General features: G+C 38.3%; 1 protein-coding gene across 1 annotated transcript in view; it reads left to right on the top strand.

The window, feature by feature from the left end:
* lars2 (leucyl-tRNA synthetase 2, mitochondrial) overlaps window positions 1-12,773 on the top strand; it is a 76,875-nt gene extending 64,102 nt beyond the window's left edge. The window contains exons 18-21 of the mRNA XM_062992108.1: window positions 465-542; window positions 1,639-1,750; window positions 8,251-8,378; window positions 12,277-12,773. Coding sequence (XP_062848178.1) covers window positions 465-542; window positions 1,639-1,750; window positions 8,251-8,378; window positions 12,277-12,456 — 498 coding nt within the window. The 3' untranslated portion in view covers window positions 12,457-12,773. The remainder of the gene's footprint in view (window positions 1-464; window positions 543-1,638; window positions 1,751-8,250; window positions 8,379-12,276) is intronic.
* The last annotated feature ends 6,613 nt before the right edge of the window (window positions 12,774-19,386 follow it).

The raw sequence follows: 19,386 nt of genomic DNA on the forward strand, positions 1-19,386 counted from the left end.
ATTATTAAGTTACAGCAAATGTGTAATCGTATTAAGGGCGGTGCAACCAGTTATTTATGGGGCGTTTATTCATGGTTTCTATTATCTGTGCTGAGAAAATTGTTTATGTTTTATGTCTTGAAACTTTTGTGTGCTGCTGCCATTCTTGGCCAGGACTCTTGAAAAAGAGATTCTTAATCGCAATGAGATCTTCCTGGTTAAACAAAGATAAATAAATAAATAAATAAATAAATAAATAAATTGACTTTTATGAAAGTGGAAGTAGTTTCTAGCCTAGTAGTTAAGATACTGGACTAGTAATCGAAAGGTTGCTGGTTCAAGCCCCACCACTGCCAGTTTGCCACTGTTGGGCCCAATTGCTTAGACAATATACTGTCACAGTACTGTCGCTTTAGATAAATAAAAGTGATTACTTTGTTACAGAACATTGTGTTGAATGCGTATCTCTATCTTTTGATTGTTAGGTAACCACTCACTTGACAGAAGACTTCCTGCTGAATGCAGCGATCTCAAGGTTAATGGGCCTGACCAACACACTCTCAGTGAGTCACCCATACACATTCACTAATTTGTCTATGTCTTTAGTTAATAATGCATTTTGAGTTTTGAGACGTGGCACGTTTTTACATAATCAGTCTATGAGAGAACTGAAGTCTGACGTTAGACAGCACAGCATGGTAGTGTTGGTTCTGCACACCTGCAGTGTAGTTTTTTTTTTTTTTTTTTTACCCCTTTTTCTCCCACTTTAGCGCATCCAATTTCTACCTGTCAATCATCCTCTCACTAATGCTGGTCCCTGCTCCTGATTGGGGAGGACGAGGTTATCTTAACAACAGGCCAATCGTTTTTCATGTAGCCACTCAGCCTCAGATTCGATACGATGTATTCGGGATCTCAGCTCTGGTGAACAGCGTGTGTTTTTTACCGCTGTGCCACTTGAGCAGCGCAGTTTAGTTTTTGTATGTTTTCAGGTTATAAACGTTCAAAATTTTACTTTCATCTTACCCACTGTATAAACCTGATCAGAGTTGCAGTAGGTCCAATGCCACTCACTCAAAAGCTTGGGGCAATTGAATACACCTTGTATAGGGCTGTAATTAATTGCAGGTTATCACATTTACACACAGCAAGTGGAAGTTAAAAGCAGCCAGTCAAACTCATGGCCCCAAGAATCTAATGGTGGTTGGGTAAAAGCTTTGGCAGTACTGCATCGCAAGCTGCAGTATCTCTTACCCGAGTGTAGGAGGGAAAACAGGCTGTGACAGAAGTGGGTGGAACCTGTCATGATGCTAGTGGATCTTAGCAGGTGGCATTTTCTGGCCTAGTTAGGAGCATGGTGCCAATCATTTCTTCCGCTGTCCTTACCACTCACCTCAAGGCTTTTCTGTCTGAGGCATTACATCCCTCAAACTACAGAGAAATGTAGCTGCTCAAAACACTCTCTGTGGTACCTCAATAAAAAATGTTAAGGATTGATGTATTCAGATGTGCTCTTTTCAGCCGTCATAGGAAATGCAGACACTGGGTGTGCAGGGACCAGGTCATCAAGCACTCCTGCCAGATATAGTTTAACAATGTTTTATTTACTCTGCTTTCATCTGTAAGTATGTTTATAGATGTATTTGTTCTGTTCCACAGCAAGCTTCTCCTCGTGTGGTTCTGCACAGCGTGGAGTTTGAGCAGGCGCTGGCTTCTCTCTGTGTGATGGCTGCACCCATGGCCCCACACCTGGCCTCAGAGCTTTGGGCAGGTATGTGCAAGCTGTTAAGCAATAAAATATTGATAAAAATCCCATTTAACAGTAAATGTGATGTATCACCCAGTTCAATCTTAACATCAATAAGCTTAACATGTTTTAACATTATTTAAATACACCGACAAGGCATACCATTATGACCACTGACAGGTGAAGTGAATAACACTGATTATCTCTTCATCACGGCACCTGTTAGTGGGTGGAATATATTAGGCAGCAAGTGAACATTTTATCCTCAAAGTTGATGTGTTAGAAGCAGGAAAAATGGACAAGCGTAAGGATTTGAGCGAGTTTGACAAGGTCCAAATTGTGATGGCTAGACTGGGTCAGAGCATCTCCAAAACTGCAGCTTTTGTGGGGTGTTCCCAGTCTGCAGTGGCCAGTAGCTGTCAAAAGTGGTCCAAGGAAATTTCCCAGATCTCAATCCAATCGAGCATCTGTGGGATGTGCTGGACAAACAAGTCTGATCCATGGAGGCCCAACCTCACAACTCACAGGAGTTAAAGGATCTGCTTCTAACATCTTGATGTCAGATACCACAGCACACCTTCAGGGGTCTAGTGGAGTCCATGCCTTGACGGGTCAGGTCTGTTTTGGCAGCAAAAGGGGGACCAACACAATATGCCTGATCGGTGTATATACACACATAATATGCTGTCAAAACAGCACTGACCTGCTGAGACGTGGACTGTACATGACAACTAGGTAACCATACTTTGTCAGTTGGATAGTCCAACAGTGCATAATGGTGCCATTTTCTTCCTGGGTAAATGTACCCAATCCACATGATCTTGGAGAAAACAGGATTGGTGTGACCAGTTTACCTTCTTCCATTGCTTTGATATGCAGTTCTGATGTCTCTGTGCCCACTGTGGATGTTATCAGTGGTGGACAGAAGTTAGCATGGACACTTTGCCATGTGTCTGTGCTTCCCAATCTACTGGTTCAGGCATCTCTACACATAATATATAAATTTGTCATGTTCAACCCCAAATCAGAAAAAGTTGGGACAGCATGGAAAATGCAAATAATAAAAAACATTTATTGTTTCTTACATTTACTTTGACTTTTATTTCATTGCAGACAGTATGAACCTGAGATATTTTATGTTTTGATATGATATTATGCACTGTAGAGGGAGAAATATGCAAATCCCTTCCAATCTTTCTTTGAGGTACATTGTTTTTAAACATTTCAATCATTTTCGCACACATTTGTTGACAAACTGGAGATCCTCTGATCATCTTAGCTCATCAACAACTCAGACTTTCCTGGATGCTGCTTTTATACCAAACCATGATTACAATCACCTGTTGACATCACCTGTTTGGAATCACATCATTATTTAGTTTTTTCACCTTATTACTAGTCCTAAATTGCCCCTGTCCCAAATTTTTTTGGAATGTGTTGCAGTCCTGAAATGCAGGAATGGAGGTATATTAACAAATGAAATGAAGTTTTAGCAAACAAAACATCTCAGGTTCAAACTGTCTGCAATCAAATAAAAGTCAAAGAAAATGTAAGGAACACTGCACTTTTATTTTATTTGCATTTTCCATACTGTCCCAACTTTTTTCTGATTTGGGGTTGTAGCAGCAGAATAAAATCATAGACTTGTATCAGGAGCTTTTGTTAATGTTCACATTAATCATCGGAATGCAAGGGACTAAATGTCAGACTTGGTTGACTTTGGTTGGTGGCATTGTTGCTAGGGTCAGGTTGGTTTAATTGCTGATTTCATGCTATTTTAACACATAAAAGTTTACACAGGATGGCTGGAAAGACAAAAAGCATCCAGTAAGCTGCAGTTCCACAAATAAATCAATGGACCCAACATCTTTCGTCAACACTACAGGCTGATGATATTGGTGGTGTAATGTGTGGGAAATGTTTTATTGGCACCAGTTGAACATTATTTGAATGCCACAGCCTGCTGCTGTGAGTATTGCTGCTGACTGTGTGCATCTTTTTATGGCCACAATTTGTTCATTTTGTAATGGGCCCCAATCATCAGATGTGGCCTTATTTGAGCATTCATGCTATTCTGATAGATGCTATTCAATTTTGAGGTGGGGCAGTCCGGGTCCTTTCTGTGTGAAGTCTTCATGTTCTCCCTGTGTCTGTGTGGGTTTCCTCTCAGAGCTCCGGTTTCCTTCCACAGTCCAAAGACATGCAAGTGAGTTGAACTGGAGACACTATATTGTCCATAACTGTGTTTGATATTAAACTTGAACTAATGAATCTTGTGTAATGAGTAACTACCGTTTCTGGTTTCATCAATGTAACCAAAGTGTGTAAAACATGACTTTAAAATCCTAATAAATAAATAAATAAATTATGCCTTTGACATGGTCACTTGAAAACCTTAATTTTGTTTCCTTTAAGCTGTTTAAATGTGGACTTACCCTTGTGCTGGAGCTTCACTTTATAGACTGACAAGAATCCCCACAAGAACGCACTGTGTTTTACTATGTAATGTTGTGCCAGATTTACACATCAGTTGGCTCTGGGTTCATCAATATGGTTTTTAGCAAATGTAATTAAACTTTTATGTTTATCTTATTTAGCAGTGTTTTTCTGCCTTGGAACTTCCATGAGTAACATTTTTGCTCGGTCTCTCTTCTATAATGGAATCATAAATTTTCGGAGGTGTCAGAGACCGGCAGTACTTAGATGTTTATCTGGGTTTGTTATGACTTCCTGAAGTTGTAGTCTAAGTGGGTTTAAAGAATATTTGGAAGACCTGACAACATTTGGGAAGATTTCTCACCGTTTATCCCATATGGCTCCTACTGTGATTTGCTGGAGTTCCAGACAAATTGCTTTACAACCCTTTTGCAGCACAGTGTGCTGCATCTTGGGAGCATTTAGCTGCTTGGCATTGCTGGAAAGGTTCGGTTTAAGTAATGTTTAGATTCAGTAAGGCTGGCAGTAATTCAACCTGGTCGTGTTTAGTCTAATGGGAAAAGGGAGGTAATTTATTTCACACAGGGCTGTTGATGACAAACTTTATTCCTTTAATAAATCCTTGTGTTAGCATTGGTTATCTTTGTCTTATATTAAATTTAGTCGATCATGAGGCTCGATAAACAACATTTGTGGTTCCAGCACAATTCAACAATGCCATAAAAATGAGTATGTGCAAAATAGCCACGTTACTCTGTTTTGTAATGAGAATAATTGTAGGTGAAGAGGTAAGAGCTGTGGAAAACACAGAAAGAATCACAGGAAGCAATTGTCCAGCACATCCAGCTATTGTCAAACATGTACACTGTAGTGTGAACAGAAGATTACTGTATTACTCTCAGCATGAATACATCCCCACTATCACACTGATAAGCATGGTGACGGATTGGAAGGAAGAGACGGGAAGTGTGTGTGTGTGTGAGTGTGTGCGAGATGAGCATGTACACCTGTGTTTTTATCATTGTTATTGGTACTCAGTACAAAACAAGTCGTCCAGCCTGAGCAACATGTCTGACGCTTAAGGTCCAGTTGTTTTAAACATGTCCCACACAAACCCTGTAAGACAAAGGTTGAGAGGAAACACATATCCTTCCTGCAGTTATGCTGTGGGTCAGAAAGAGACAGCTGATTTTATCACATCCCAGGAGAGGGGGAGGGCCCAGCCAAAGCACTGTGTTTCTTAATGTGAATCTAATCACATGCCACACATTCCCCTATTTTTCACTTCTGATCCTGTGCTGCTGCCAGCTTTCTTTCATGGAACAGTGATTCTTTTTTGTGTGTGTTTTCCCAGCTTATTGCAAATCATTACATAATCACAAGTATGATTTTGCAGTAAACTTTTTCCAACAAAAATATATTATAATTAACATTTGTCATGGATGGCAGCTTAATTTACTAAATAAGGCCTTTTTTTCTTTCGGCTGCTTCCATGCTTTGAGTCAGTAGTAGCCTAGTGGGTAGAGCTTTGGGCTATCAACTGAAAGGTTGAGAGTTCGAATACCAGCTCTGCCATGCAGCCACTGTTAGGCCCTTGAGCAACGCCCTTAACCCTCTCTGCTCCAGGGGCACCGTACAATGGCTGACCCTGCGCTCTGACCCCAGTTTCCAAACAAACTGGGATATGCAAAGAAAGAATTTTGTTGTACTGTACATCTGTATATGTATATATGACAAACAAAGGCGTTCTATTCATATTTAGGTGTTGCCATAGCTGATCATTCTGATCCGCATACCTGATTGGCCACAGTTTTTACGCTGGATGCATCTATCCTTATTTTTGTCCGGGCTTGGGACTGGTACTGAGAGCACACTGACAAGTGCACCATTCAATGCCTAGGCCATTCAACCACCTCTCAGATATAGCCAATCATGTCTAATAGCACTGCTGAGATTCAAACCCTGATCAGAACTGTAGCAGGCTAGAATGATTTAGCACTGCCCTACCTGAGCGCACAATTACAATTGAATCAAAATGTACTGTTGTTATAGACCATTCTAGTTAAAAGAAGAAATCTGCTTAACACATTTGCTCTGCCCAATACAAGACCTACACATTTTACTGTAAGTAATCGCTTATTCTGAACGAGAAAGCTTTTTTAAGATTAAACTTCAGGATTACGGTGTAATTTCTATTTAGTGTGTTGTAGCTGTCAGTAAAACTACTTACTCTTTAGTTGTTTTATGGTTGCAGTCTATTATTTTATTTGTTTGTTCACCTACTACCTTTTTTGTTTTAGTTTTTTTCATATTTTCTAACACATTGTATATAATCAGGTTCACAATTAAGGACAGTATGAAAAAATAAATAAATCAATAAAAACAGAAAAATTTTAACTGATCAACCTTATTGATTTTTAGAATTCTATGCTAACACTAATTTGATGGTTGCGTTTACATTTACATTTTCAGCATTTAGCAGACGCTCTTATCCAGAGCAACGTACAGAGGTGCTACCATAGTGAACATTACCTTACTCTAGTTTAAGTAGACAACATTCCAAGAATACAAATCTGCTAAAACCCTGTTAGAACCAAAGGATTTTTTTTCTTAATGCAAGAAATAAATAAGAGCATTAATAAGTACATGTCAGCTTAAGTGCTTAGTAAAGAGGTGGGTTTTAGTCGTCTTTTGAAGACAGCGAGAGACTCAGATGTTCGGACAGACAAGGGAAGTTCATTCCACCACTTGGAATGCAAGTACAGAGAATAGCCTTGATGCTTGTCTTCCTCGAGTTCTGGGTGGAGGATCAAGTCGAGCGAGACTAGTGGCTCGGAGGTTGCGTGGTACAGATCAGGGTTTTATTAGACCTCGAAGGTAGCTTGGGGCTGGTTCATTTTTGGCTCTGTAGGCGAGCATCAGTGTTTTAAACTGAATGCATGCAGCTACAGGAAGCCAGTGAAGCGAACACAGCAGTGGGGTGATATGGCAGTGTTTAGGTTGGTTAAAAAACAGGCGAGCAGCTGCATTTTGAATGAGTTGCAAGCGTTTAATAGTAATAGGACATAGGAGCACCTGCCAGGTGGGAGTTGCAGTAGTCCACAGAGGATAGGATAGAGGCAGTGTATGACTGGGAAGTTTGTTGAAGGATCAAACACTACGTTAGGTTTTGGAACTTCCCTATGAGTTGTACTTAGCACAGCTGTTTAACAATATTCAGAAACACAGCTGACTTATCTCTCCTCTTACTTGACTTGCAAAGAAAAAGACGATCTGAATTGATACCAGCGTGAAGTTTAAAAGACAGAGTATGGGGTGGTAGAGTATTGTCCATAGCAAGGGTAGCTTGCACATCTTTAAGGCCACCAAGAAGGTGCTAAAATGTGATGTAACACAGTTGCTAACGTGCATTTGTCCCAATTTATTTGGAACATGTGGCAGGCATTACATTTAGATTTAGATTTAGTATATTTACAGAAAAACTCATTTTTAAGGTTTCTTTGCATTTTTGTTAGTAAATACATATCAGCGACCAAGTACGTTTCCCAAATTGTTTGACGAATTGCTTGACAAATTCCAATCTTGGACGATGAATTTTAAAGCAATTTTAACCATTTTAAAGCTAGATAAATGCTACTGGAAAGATCATTAACTACCATTGATAAATTTAATCGTTTTAATCTAGAAACTCCTAGACATCCTAGACACAGCTGGCTATGGCATAGACAGGGTTCAAAACATCGCTCTTTATTTGAGGGCCAAATGCATTTGGACGCCCAAACAATTACCTTGCAGAGTGGGCTCAATCAAACAGCTTGAGATGCTAAATAATTTTCCATGGTGTTTAAATCAATGAATTGGCTTACGTTTTTAAACCAGTTGTATTTTGGTGCTAAATGGAACCAGTTTTTGCCAAACGAGGACTTACTCTTTTGCAGTACAACTAATAACTAGTCTAAGAACTAAATCCGGACACTAGTCAGTGATAACAGATTATCTGTTGCTGACAATACTCTCAAAGTTCTCTATATCTTGTTCTTTTTTTACCTTTGTTTGATTTTTTTATTCTTTCTCCCACTTTCTCTCAGGACTGTCTCAGATTCAAAACCCTCTCAACTCTGCACAGTTTGGTAATGGAGACGTGCTGCAGCAGCGTTGGCCTACTGTGGATCCTGAGTACCTGCAGACTCCAGACACACTCGAGGTGGTAGTACGGGTAAGAGACTCTAAATGTGTTATGTTACACGACATTAAGCTGATGCAGTCAGGCCTCATTCTGCAACTGTAGCTTTTAGTGAAATGTATGAAACTACTACACGGGCCTGATGGGGGTAGTTTATGTAACGTATGCTGCAGGATGCAGATTGTACTTCTCTACCCCCTGCATATGGAACTAAGTAAGGGTCACACAAATAAGGGGAAGTCAGCTTAAAAAAGTGTGCAAGATTTGTAACTAAGACCCTATGTTGTGTAGTGAAGTACTGTTTTCATTATTTTAAAGTACAAAAAAAAAGTTACAATTATTGTTGCTACTAACATTCCACATGCCGCAGATGCTAGATATAAAGGTTAGATTAAAAAGATTGGATAAAAAATGTTGAGGATGACTAAGAGGTGAGATCTCCAGCCAGCTCGATATAATCTTGTGTTTTCAAAGTTCTACTTCATCACCGCTGAGCCACTAAATATCTCTACATAAACTCAGTAACACAAGAGTGTGTGATCCTCTAGAGACTGTTGGAATGCAGGAAGCGAATCTGTCTCCTCCTAACGAGACTCTATGTCTTCTTATAACATGTCTGTAATTTATCTGGGTGGGTGAAGGGCCCTGCCTTTCATTCACTTTGATGAATCAACAGTAGTTACAGACTTTTTTGAATTCTTCATTAGACAGATGGGGGAATTCATCTGCCCATGATCCAGTTCAAACCAAAAAGGCTTACAAGTGTGTGTAAATACATGAAAGTTATCTCTACAGCCTGGCTTCAGAATGGGCTATCCTTTTCCAAAGGTGAAAAATAGGATGTATATGGATCGATAGGTTACATTGTCAAGCTTTCTACAGTTACTCTCGGCAGGAGGTGGATTACTAGCTTAGTATTTATATATGAAGCACTTGCATAAGAAATCTGCCTGATGTTTTAGCTCATATTTGTTGTTTCTTATGTATTTTAATATCTTATTTTTATTTTATTATTGCTGCTGGTCTCACTGAGAGCTACCAAACAAAGTTTTGTTGTATAACTACAATGACAATAAAATCTATCTATCTATCTATCTATCTATCTATCTATCTATCTATCTATCTATCTATCTGTCTATCTATCTATCTATCTATCTATCTATCTGTCTATCTGTCTATCTATCTATCTATCTGTCTATCTATCTATCTGTCTATCTGTCTATCTATCTATCTGTCTATCTATCTATCTAACTATCTATCTAACTATCTATCTATCTATCTGTCTATCTGTCTGTCTATCTATCTATCTATCTATCTAACTAACTATCTATCTATCTATCTATCTGTCTGTCTATCTAACTATCTATCTATCTATCTATCTATCTATCTGTCTGTCTATCTGTCTGTCTATCTATCTAACTATCTGTCTGTCTGTCTGTCTGTCTGTCTATCTATCTATCTATCTATCTATCTATCTATCTATCTAACTATCTATCTGTCTATCTATCTATCTATCTATCTATCTATCTATCTATCTATCTATCTATCTATCTATCTAACTAACTAACTAACTATCTATCTAACTATCTAACTCTATCTATCTGTCTATCTGTCTATCTATCTAACTATCTATCTATCTATCTATCTATCTATCTATCTCTATGAAAACAATCAATAACAGATGTGAATAATCACACAATTTAGGTTATTTAAATAATAGAGGCTTCTTTGCATGTCATTTAGCTCAGGTGTTTGCTTCAGGGAGGGAATCTGTATGTTGCAACATCTGTACAAGGGTGCCACAGAAACCACAATGTTTATATTTCACTGATTTAAATCCGACACTAAGAGGAGAAATGCCTTTCTACATTTTTCACACAGTATCAGAAAAAAAGAATATTTTCATTTATGTTTGTCATTTGTATTGTCTCTTATTTATCCCTTTAAACCGCTGCATTACAGACACATGGATTTTGATATGAATTGATTTATAACTGGTCAAAATCCAAAAGCCAAACCTGAACTTGAAATGTAAAATGTTTTCTTGGCACCCATGGGTGAATAAGCAGAGCAAATATTGAGACAGCAGCTGCTTTTCATTTCTCTTTTCTATTATGTAGATCAGTTCCTTCTTTTTCACATTTTTATATCAAACACCACATAGGCCTTATTGGACTAAAAAGATATTGGCAAATTTGATATCACTCACAAAGCTGCTGCATTCATAGTTTACTGAGCCTGAAAGTCACAAGGGCATGAAATAAATTCATCTTAAGGGCAGACACTAAACTGCTGCACATTTTGCATCATGGCTTTTTTTGCCCCACTTGCACTTGCTGTAACAGGTTGCTGTCTTTTTGCCATGTCCAAATCTGCCATGATTGTTTAGAAGAAACCAAACCTAATTTAGGCTATGTTTTCTACAGATTCATTTATATTAGACTGCATTTATTTGTAGTGTTTGTTAGGAAATGTATTAAATCAGAGCCTGAAAGTCATAATGACTTTACATATATATGAAGGACAGCTTATTTTGCATTTTGTAGTTTTTACCGCCATAATTTTAAACACTCTGTCTTGTGCATGCTGAGATACCCTCCACCCTTCAGCTCTGCCCTGTTTGAACCTGCTGAATGAGGTGAGCTGGCACTGTTGGCATTTGGGTGTGATTACTGTGGTATTTTGGGAATCCCCTGTGTGTCTGCAGGAAGTTTATAACCTATAATGACAGGAATGAGCCGTGTGCCAATATATTTTAACACTGTAGTTTAGCACAATTGTTTGCATATAACTATAATTACAGTTTGCGTTGCTCATAACTGTGGCCATTAGTTATAACATAATAATAATAGTAATAATTACCTAATCACAGTAAGCAGTAAAAAGAAATAAACAGTCAGGTTCTACAGTTATTATTTTCAAATCACAATGACTTATATTTTAATCATTATGTACAGTCAAGGGACAGCTTCATATTTTATTTGCTGTGGTTCTTATAGAACATTTTAATTTGGTAATATATATTTATTTATTTGGTTATTTTTTGCGATTGCTCTCGTATAGAGGTCACCACAGAGGATAATTCTCGTTCATATACCCTGTTTGGCACAGTTATTACATCGATGCCGTTTCTGACACAAGCCTCCTTATTTTATCTGGGCTTGGGACTAGCACTGAGAGCGATTGACAAGTGCACCTATCAATGTCTAGGCTTTTTGACCATTCCCTATCCTCCCTTTCTCTGTTTATATGCTTGACCGTCCGAAAGCACTGCTGAAATTTGAACCCTGGATCTCAGCAGTAATAGGCTAGCATGATTTACGGCTGCACCACCTGAGCTTCCTGAAATAAAACTGTTTTTGGGTTGGTTTTTTTGGGGTTTTTTTTTTTGGAATGTTGGTATTACATTATCAAGCAATTATTGTCAAGGTGGGAAAAGCCTAATGCAGAAACTCAGTTTAGATAGAAAATGAGTAGTAGCGTCCAGGTGGCACAGCGGGATATTCCGCTAGCACACCAGCGCCGAGATTCCGAACTCCTTGTTTCGAAACTCGCCGTTGCCACCGTTCAGCTAGGCAGGATGACCGGCTATGTGGGTGGGATCTTCTAACGCTGTGCAAGGGCCCTGATTAGCAGATGGAGGTGCATGTGCAGAGTGCATGGGTGAAAAAGAAAGGGTCCGCTAGGGACTGCTCACGGGTGGGAGGGAGGCAGTGGAAGACAGATTGACTACGCTAAGTCAGGAGAAAAATGGAAAAATAATTAAATAAATAAATAAATGTCTTTATTTTTAAATTGATCTAAAATGTTTCATGTTTTTTTTATGCTATGTACCATTATTGTACACTTCTTACAAACATATATGTATTCTGTAAATGGTTTTTAATTATAATTAAATTTTAATTTAAGTTTTAATCTCTCTCTTCGACAGATTAACAATAAGGCATGTGGAAGTGTCACTGTACCTCGACAAGTAGCTCAGGATGCTGAAAAGGTGCGGGAACTGGTGCTAGGCAGCCCTTTGGGCATGAAACTCCTTGCTGACAGGGTCATTAAGAAGTCTATACTCTCTCCTAGGACTGCTCTCATCAACTTCCTGGTAGAAGATTAAACATTGAAAGACTAATGCGTCTTGATCTGAATAGGTGAAAGAGCTGCTAAAGCTTCAGACTTAAGAATAAGTGAGGAGCTAAAGATGTTGCACTTGAAGAGTTGATGAAGAATGATGCAGCTGTTTTCAAATTAAGAGGAAGATGATGCAGCGACTATTTTTACAGCTACAGTTATTTTATACAGTGTAAATACCCAACAAGCAAATAAGGATAATTGTGCTGCTTTAGCATTGTTAATCTAGCGGGTTTTGGAAACCTGCCATGGAGTCATGTATGAAAATAACATTTTCTTGTGTTAAATGGAATGAATAAATGTTTATAGCACATTTATTTTAAATTATGCTTACTATTGATTCTTTGTGACATTTTATATAATATTAGTAACCTTATAAAAATAACCTTACATAACCTTATAAAAATATTACTTATATAATGATGATGGTGATGATGATGGCTGGTTCCTCGCATGTGAGGATCATGGAAAGAATGATGATTTCAGCTTTTACAAGCCCTCTGGTGACTGAAGAGGCCGATGCGTGAGGCGCACGTTTTGTCGCATCTTGGGCGAATGAAGGAAGGAACTGGAGCTGCTGTTACATTATACATTATATACTACAGATTAGGTATTATTTGGGTGGTGGATCATTCTCAGCACTGCAGTGACACTGACATGGTGGTGGTGTGTTAGTGTGTGTTGTGCTGGTATGGGTGGATAAGACACAGCAGCGCTGATGGAGTTTTTAAACACCCCACTGTCACTGCTGGACTGAGAATAGTTCACCAACCAAAAATATATCCAGCCAACAGCGCCCTGTGGGCAGCGTCCTGTGACTAATAATGAAGGTCTCGAAGATGACCAACTCAAACAGCAGCAATAGATGAGCGATCATCTCTGACTTCACATCTACAAGGTGAACCAACTAGGTAGGAGTGTCTAATAGAGTGGACAGTGAGTGGACATGGTATTTAAAAATTCCAGCAGCACTGCTGTGTCTTATCCACTCATACCAGCACAACACACACCACCACCATGTCAGTGTCACTGCAGGGCTGAGTGATCCACCACCAAAATAATATATATGACATTAAAATATATATATGACATTAAAACCCTTTTTCCTTACTCGGTGCTGCTTTTCTCACCTTTGGCATACCCAATAGTTATTTTCTGTTTTCAGTTACTTTTGAGGTACTTCTAGCACTGATTTTGCCCATACGCTGCTTTATTTGCAAGAGAATGGTGATGACCATGGCAGTGTTATTATTTGCAATAATTTACATTATTTAAACAGTTTTTCACCATTTACTGCACATATTCTGCTCTTGCACAAGTTATTTAAATGGATTGCACAGATGTCTTTCGATTCCTGGTCAGCTGAGTTCCTGTTTGTGCAATTTGTGAAAGCCTATCAGCAGTTCTTTTCAGAGAAAGCACAGTCATCACATTGCAGCAACACGTTGACTCAGTGTCCTTGTTTTCCCCTTCCTGCTGGCTTCATTTAGCAATGCCACCATGCCAACTGAGACACAGCCTTCACTTCTCATTTTCCTGACTCCTCTCACAGTGGTAGAAAGTGTTATTATTTTCCTATAAAGAACAAAGCAGAATAAATGCTGAATAAAGCCATGAAGCCCCTCTTTTATCTTGCAAAAGAAAGCTAAGGCCCTTTGGGGATTGAACTCCAGTGGCACACAGTAAGAGTATTGTTTTGAAAATGTTCTGTAATGCAGCCAGTTATTATTCTTCAACCACACATAACTTATTCTGGTCATCAGATGTTGATCTTATATGTGCTGTGAACCTTAAAACATTGTAAAAGTGACTCATTTTTCATGGATTAATATTAATGAAAATCAAATAAATGCTGACCACTCTTTTGGACTGAAAATCAAGCAAGACCATGACCAATTCCTATGTCAGACATACTTATTATATCCTATACTTATTATATCCTATACTTATTTTTTTTATCATCTCCATATGTTTCAATGCTTTTCTCATTGCTGCATTAAAAGTGTTTTTGTTCTCCTATTCACATTATGCATTGGTTACCGTATATGAATCCAGGTTCTATTTTAGTACATGTGACTGTAAATATTCGACTTGTTTCTAGATCACGTTACATTTGAAATGGTAAGGAAATATCAAAGAACATTAAGATAATCTGATAGTTAAACTCAATTCTTTGTCTCTTCCTATCAGAGCAGCAACAGTATTCTCAGATGATGCTTTAAACAGCTGACACCTGTCAGTTCGGTTATGTCATGTGATTCTGGTTTAAAAAGAACCAGCTGGGCAACTCCTTCTCTCGCTCTATTACCTTTAAAGACTCAAACATATGGTATTACTTAAACATTAGTATAAAAAAGTGCTTTACTCAGTTAATTAGCAAGTACTTGTTGGAAAAGAACAATACATATGGACTGGTCAATGTTTATTGTCCTTACTATTATTTAAATACAGTACACTATTAAATGTATTTTATATGCGTTTTATATTTCTGAATACAATTTAATCTTATAATTTTCATAATAGGCTATTGGGCAAAACAAAAATGCATCTTAAACAAACTAAATTGTGATGAGTTATTGTATATCATTATGTAAATTCAATCACTCACTCACTGTCTTAACCGCTTATCCAATTAGGGTCGGGTGGTGCTGGAACCTATCCCAGCTTTTCAATGTGCGCAAGGCACACAGTAACACCCTGGACGGGGCGCCAGTCCATCTCAGGGCAGACACACGCACACACACATACACCCATTTACCTATAGGGCAATTCAGTGTCTCCAATTAACTTGACTACATGTTTTTGGACTGTGGGAGGACACCGGAGCTCCCGGAGGAAACCCACACAGACACTGGGAGAACATGCAAACTCTGCACAGAAAGGACCCGGACCGCTCCGCCTGGGGATCAAACCCAGGACCTTCTTGCTGTGAGGTGACAGTGCTACCCACTGAGCCACCGTGCCGCCCATTATGTAAATTATATGTCTATATTTTGTGTGTATAGTTATTCATGTGTTGAAGGGTGTAACCCGGTGAACTGCCATATAAAGTCGGGGTTCAAGTGTAAAAGGGAATAAAGATTAAAGAACACTATTTAAAGTTGTAGACATATAAATACCAAAAGGGGTTAATGTTAAAGTATCCCAGTAGCTAAACTCTTTGAAACTATGACATATTTCCCCATTCATTTTTAAAGGCCCGCTCTAGTGTTCTTATGACTATTTATATCCAAAGCTTATGTAGTGTATGTGCAGTTAGCGTGGACGTTATGCTTGTCACCGTTTCCTGCCCAGCTAAATCTGGATGTCTCAACAAGATGACAACCACAAACTTTAAAACTCAAGACATATTTAAAAAAAGTGAGGAGCTGAAACAATGAAATTAGTTACTAAAACATTTTACCTAGTTTGAAATCAACTTAATTTTCTCTACTACAAGCGTTGCTTGTAAATGAAAAGTGTATTTTATATCTTTAAACAAGGTTTATAGTTAACATTTTGCTTTATACACTATATGGCCAAAAGTATTTGGACACCTGACCTTAAGCTTGTTGGAGATGCCATTTCTTTTATTTTTTATGCATTTTTTCCTCATTTTCCTCCCGATTTAGCGCACTCAATTTGTCTTCTGCTGCGGATGATACCCGATTGCATCCGAGGAGAGCACGTTGCACACAGCCCTCCTCTTCTCACCCCTGTATTCTGCACAGGTGTCTCTTCCGCCAATCAGGGTCCTTACACAGCATATATATAGACCCCACCCACAGATAGTCCTGTCCCCACCCTGCAGATACGGTGGGCAATTAGTATCTGCTGCAGGCACTGCCAATTATGTCCGCCAGATGGTGCCCAGCCGACCGGTGGAAAACTTAGCGCTGGTGTGCTAATGGAATATCCCGCTGCACCACCTGGGTGCCTGGAGCTGCCATTTCAAAAACATTTACATTCATATTATTATACTGTAGAGTGACCTTTTCATGATTTTACAGCTATAACAACAGCCACTCTTATAAGAAGGCTTCTCACAAGACTTTGAATCATGTCTGTGGGAATTTGTGCCCAATTATTCAAAGAGCATTTGTATGGCTGGTCTCTGATGTTAGTCAATAAAGCCTCAATTGATGTTCCAATTTATTCTAAAGCTGTCCAGTAGAGCTGGTGTCAGGGCTCTGTGCTGGCCCCTGGAGTTTCTTTAAGTAAAGCTTTTCTTCATGTTTTACAGACCTTGCTTTGTGCACAGGGGAACAGTAAGTCTGGAACAGAAAAGAGCCTTCCCTAAACTGTTGCTGAAAAGTTGGAAGCATATCATTTTCTTTACCTTCTGTGGCTATTCAATTCAACAATAAGAAGGGCTGTCCCAATAATTTTGTTTATGTGGTGTGTAATATTATATTTTAAAAATTTATTTTTAAAACTGTGCAGTAGAAATCTGCAGTGGAATTCCAGAACAGAACTCTGGGAATGCTGTTAATTCTGAATTTGCCCTTCAGGCATTGTTCCTACATTGTAACTGCCATGTGACTGATGGAAAAGGTCTTAGGGGTCACCACGAAAGCTGTAGTTCCAAAGATGTCCGTGGATAACCTCCCCTCTTTAGCGTAAACTGATCTGATTGTACTGTATTTCATAACAGCAAAAGAGGGCAGCACAGCTGGTAGAGAGGGTGCTACAACATGGTGTTCTAGAGGACTGGGTGTCTGTGCTTATGTGGCTTTTCTCACAGTACTCCATTTTCTTCCACCTCCTAAAAGCAGGTCAAAGGTGAACTGGTGACTCCAAATTGCCCCTACATGTAGCATGTTATATGTACGTGTGAGTGGGTAGGTAAGTGGGTAATGGTGTTATTTCTGCCTTTTAGTTTCAACAGTTTCAATTAGAAATATTCAATCTCCCCACCTTAATAGGCTAAAAATTATTTTAAAATATACAACAATAAGTCTCAGTAAACAGAGAAACAATATTTATTAATACACACAAGCAATTTTAATAACATAGGTTGATATAACTATATACGTTTAAATGTAAAACATCTAGTTCTCTTGACAAATGTGCTGTTATTCAACCCCCAGCATCAGTACTTGAAGGAACATACTTTTGACTTGATAATAAGTCAATCATTGAGGTTTGATGGCTTTTGTGATGCAAACTGCTTTTTAAAATCCCAAAGATTTTCTAATACTTAAGATCATATGAAAGATCTAAAATACATCATTCCATATTGTTCATTTGCTGTATTCAACTGTATCTATCTATCTATGATAAGACTTAAGTAAATGATTACTTCATATGCAAAAACAAATTATACAACAATAACGGTATAGTAAGGATTTAGCTTGCCACGTCTGTGGGTTTGACTCAAAACCCAATACGTTCTTCAACACAGCTGACAACATAGAGAATAAATATGATTGTGATGCAGCAGTGGCATGCCGTACGTAAATATACATCTCTTAAAAATAGGTATGAGCACATAACCTTAATGGAGCTACTGAATACACACCACATAGGCAGTAGTTTTTATAATGGATTGGAAACACATTACAACTGGACCAATATAAATTAATTGATTAACGATGCTTTTATTTGCATCATTCCGTCGTTCTGCAGGTTGTGGTCTTTAGATCAATGAGGTTATAATTAAGTTAGGTCACATGCTTGCACTCGTGTTGGGTAGCTAAAGTGTGTTTTTATTATGGACAAGCATTCCACTCCTTCACTGGGGAGATAGTGTAGCTGTGCTGGAATGTGTGGCTCGCAGCTGGAGTGATGTGTGTTTTCTCACCCACCGCACAGGGTCGGGTTGATGACCAGGGCACCTGGCTTTCTTTCTCACACAATGCTGCACTGATTTGTTGTTGTTTTTGAAACCTACTTGGAGTACAAATATCTGCTTGTCTTGGCCTTTTCTCTTCTGTAATGGATCAGATAGGAGTTGTGTGACTGAAACAATTAGCCTTTTAAAATGATATATAATAAGGACAGGAAAGTATTCACCCCTTTATTTAGTGCATATATCCACTTAAAATGTAAGACATAATGTCTTTTGACTTTGTACTTATAGTAATTTTAATTTATTAGTGGTAGTTATTAATAATGGTAGAATTGTTAGTACTTTGTTTTAAGCTGCTGTTGGCAATTACAACTTGTAGATGGCTACAGTAAGAAATAATTAGTTTTTGCAGCTTCTATTTTAACCCACTCAGTATTTTACATTGCAATAATTTATGCGTAGTTAGCTGTAAACCGTGTCTTATAAGAACCATGTCATTGTAAATTGCTCAAAAATGTATGACTGAATGAGAGTATATAAACTAGACTAATGCAGCATGTGTCCTGTTACTTTAAGTTTTAAGTTTAAGGTTACAGTAAGTTAGTCAGGACTGTTTCATTATTAAAAAAACAGTAGGTTTAAATGTCTCCCACCATGAAGTTTTTATGGCACAGTTCTCAAGCTGGTGAAAGAAAAAGAAAGGGCAGGGCTGTTTCACTTCAGTCTCTACACATTACGGCTAGTCTGCAGCTTTTCCCACAATTGGGTGGAAAAAAAACACCAGGATTATTACAGTGGAGCCACATCCAGGTTGAGTAATTTCACTGTCGCGGCTGCCTGCTCTGATGCTGCATTGCTCACTGCAAAAAATATAATGAAAAAACAAGCTGCTGGCTCAACAGCCACTAAAAAGGGCACAAATGTTTTCAGATACCACAATGTCTCTATCTTATAAACATTTTTGCTCAATGCCCTTATTAATCTATATATCAGTTGTTAAACCATTTTAAAACCTCCAAAGATCAAGCAGAAAAAATATTTTTATTACACATTAGCTACTGGTTAAATGTTAACACCAAAAATACAAATAATACTATTTGTTTCACAATAAAACAAAAACCACAAAATATTGATGTGTCAAGCATA

This window comes from Trichomycterus rosablanca, chromosome 3, assembly GCF_030014385.1.
Source record: "Trichomycterus rosablanca isolate fTriRos1 chromosome 3, fTriRos1.hap1, whole genome shotgun sequence".
NCBI lineage: Eukaryota > Metazoa > Chordata > Actinopteri > Siluriformes > Trichomycteridae > Trichomycterus > Trichomycterus rosablanca.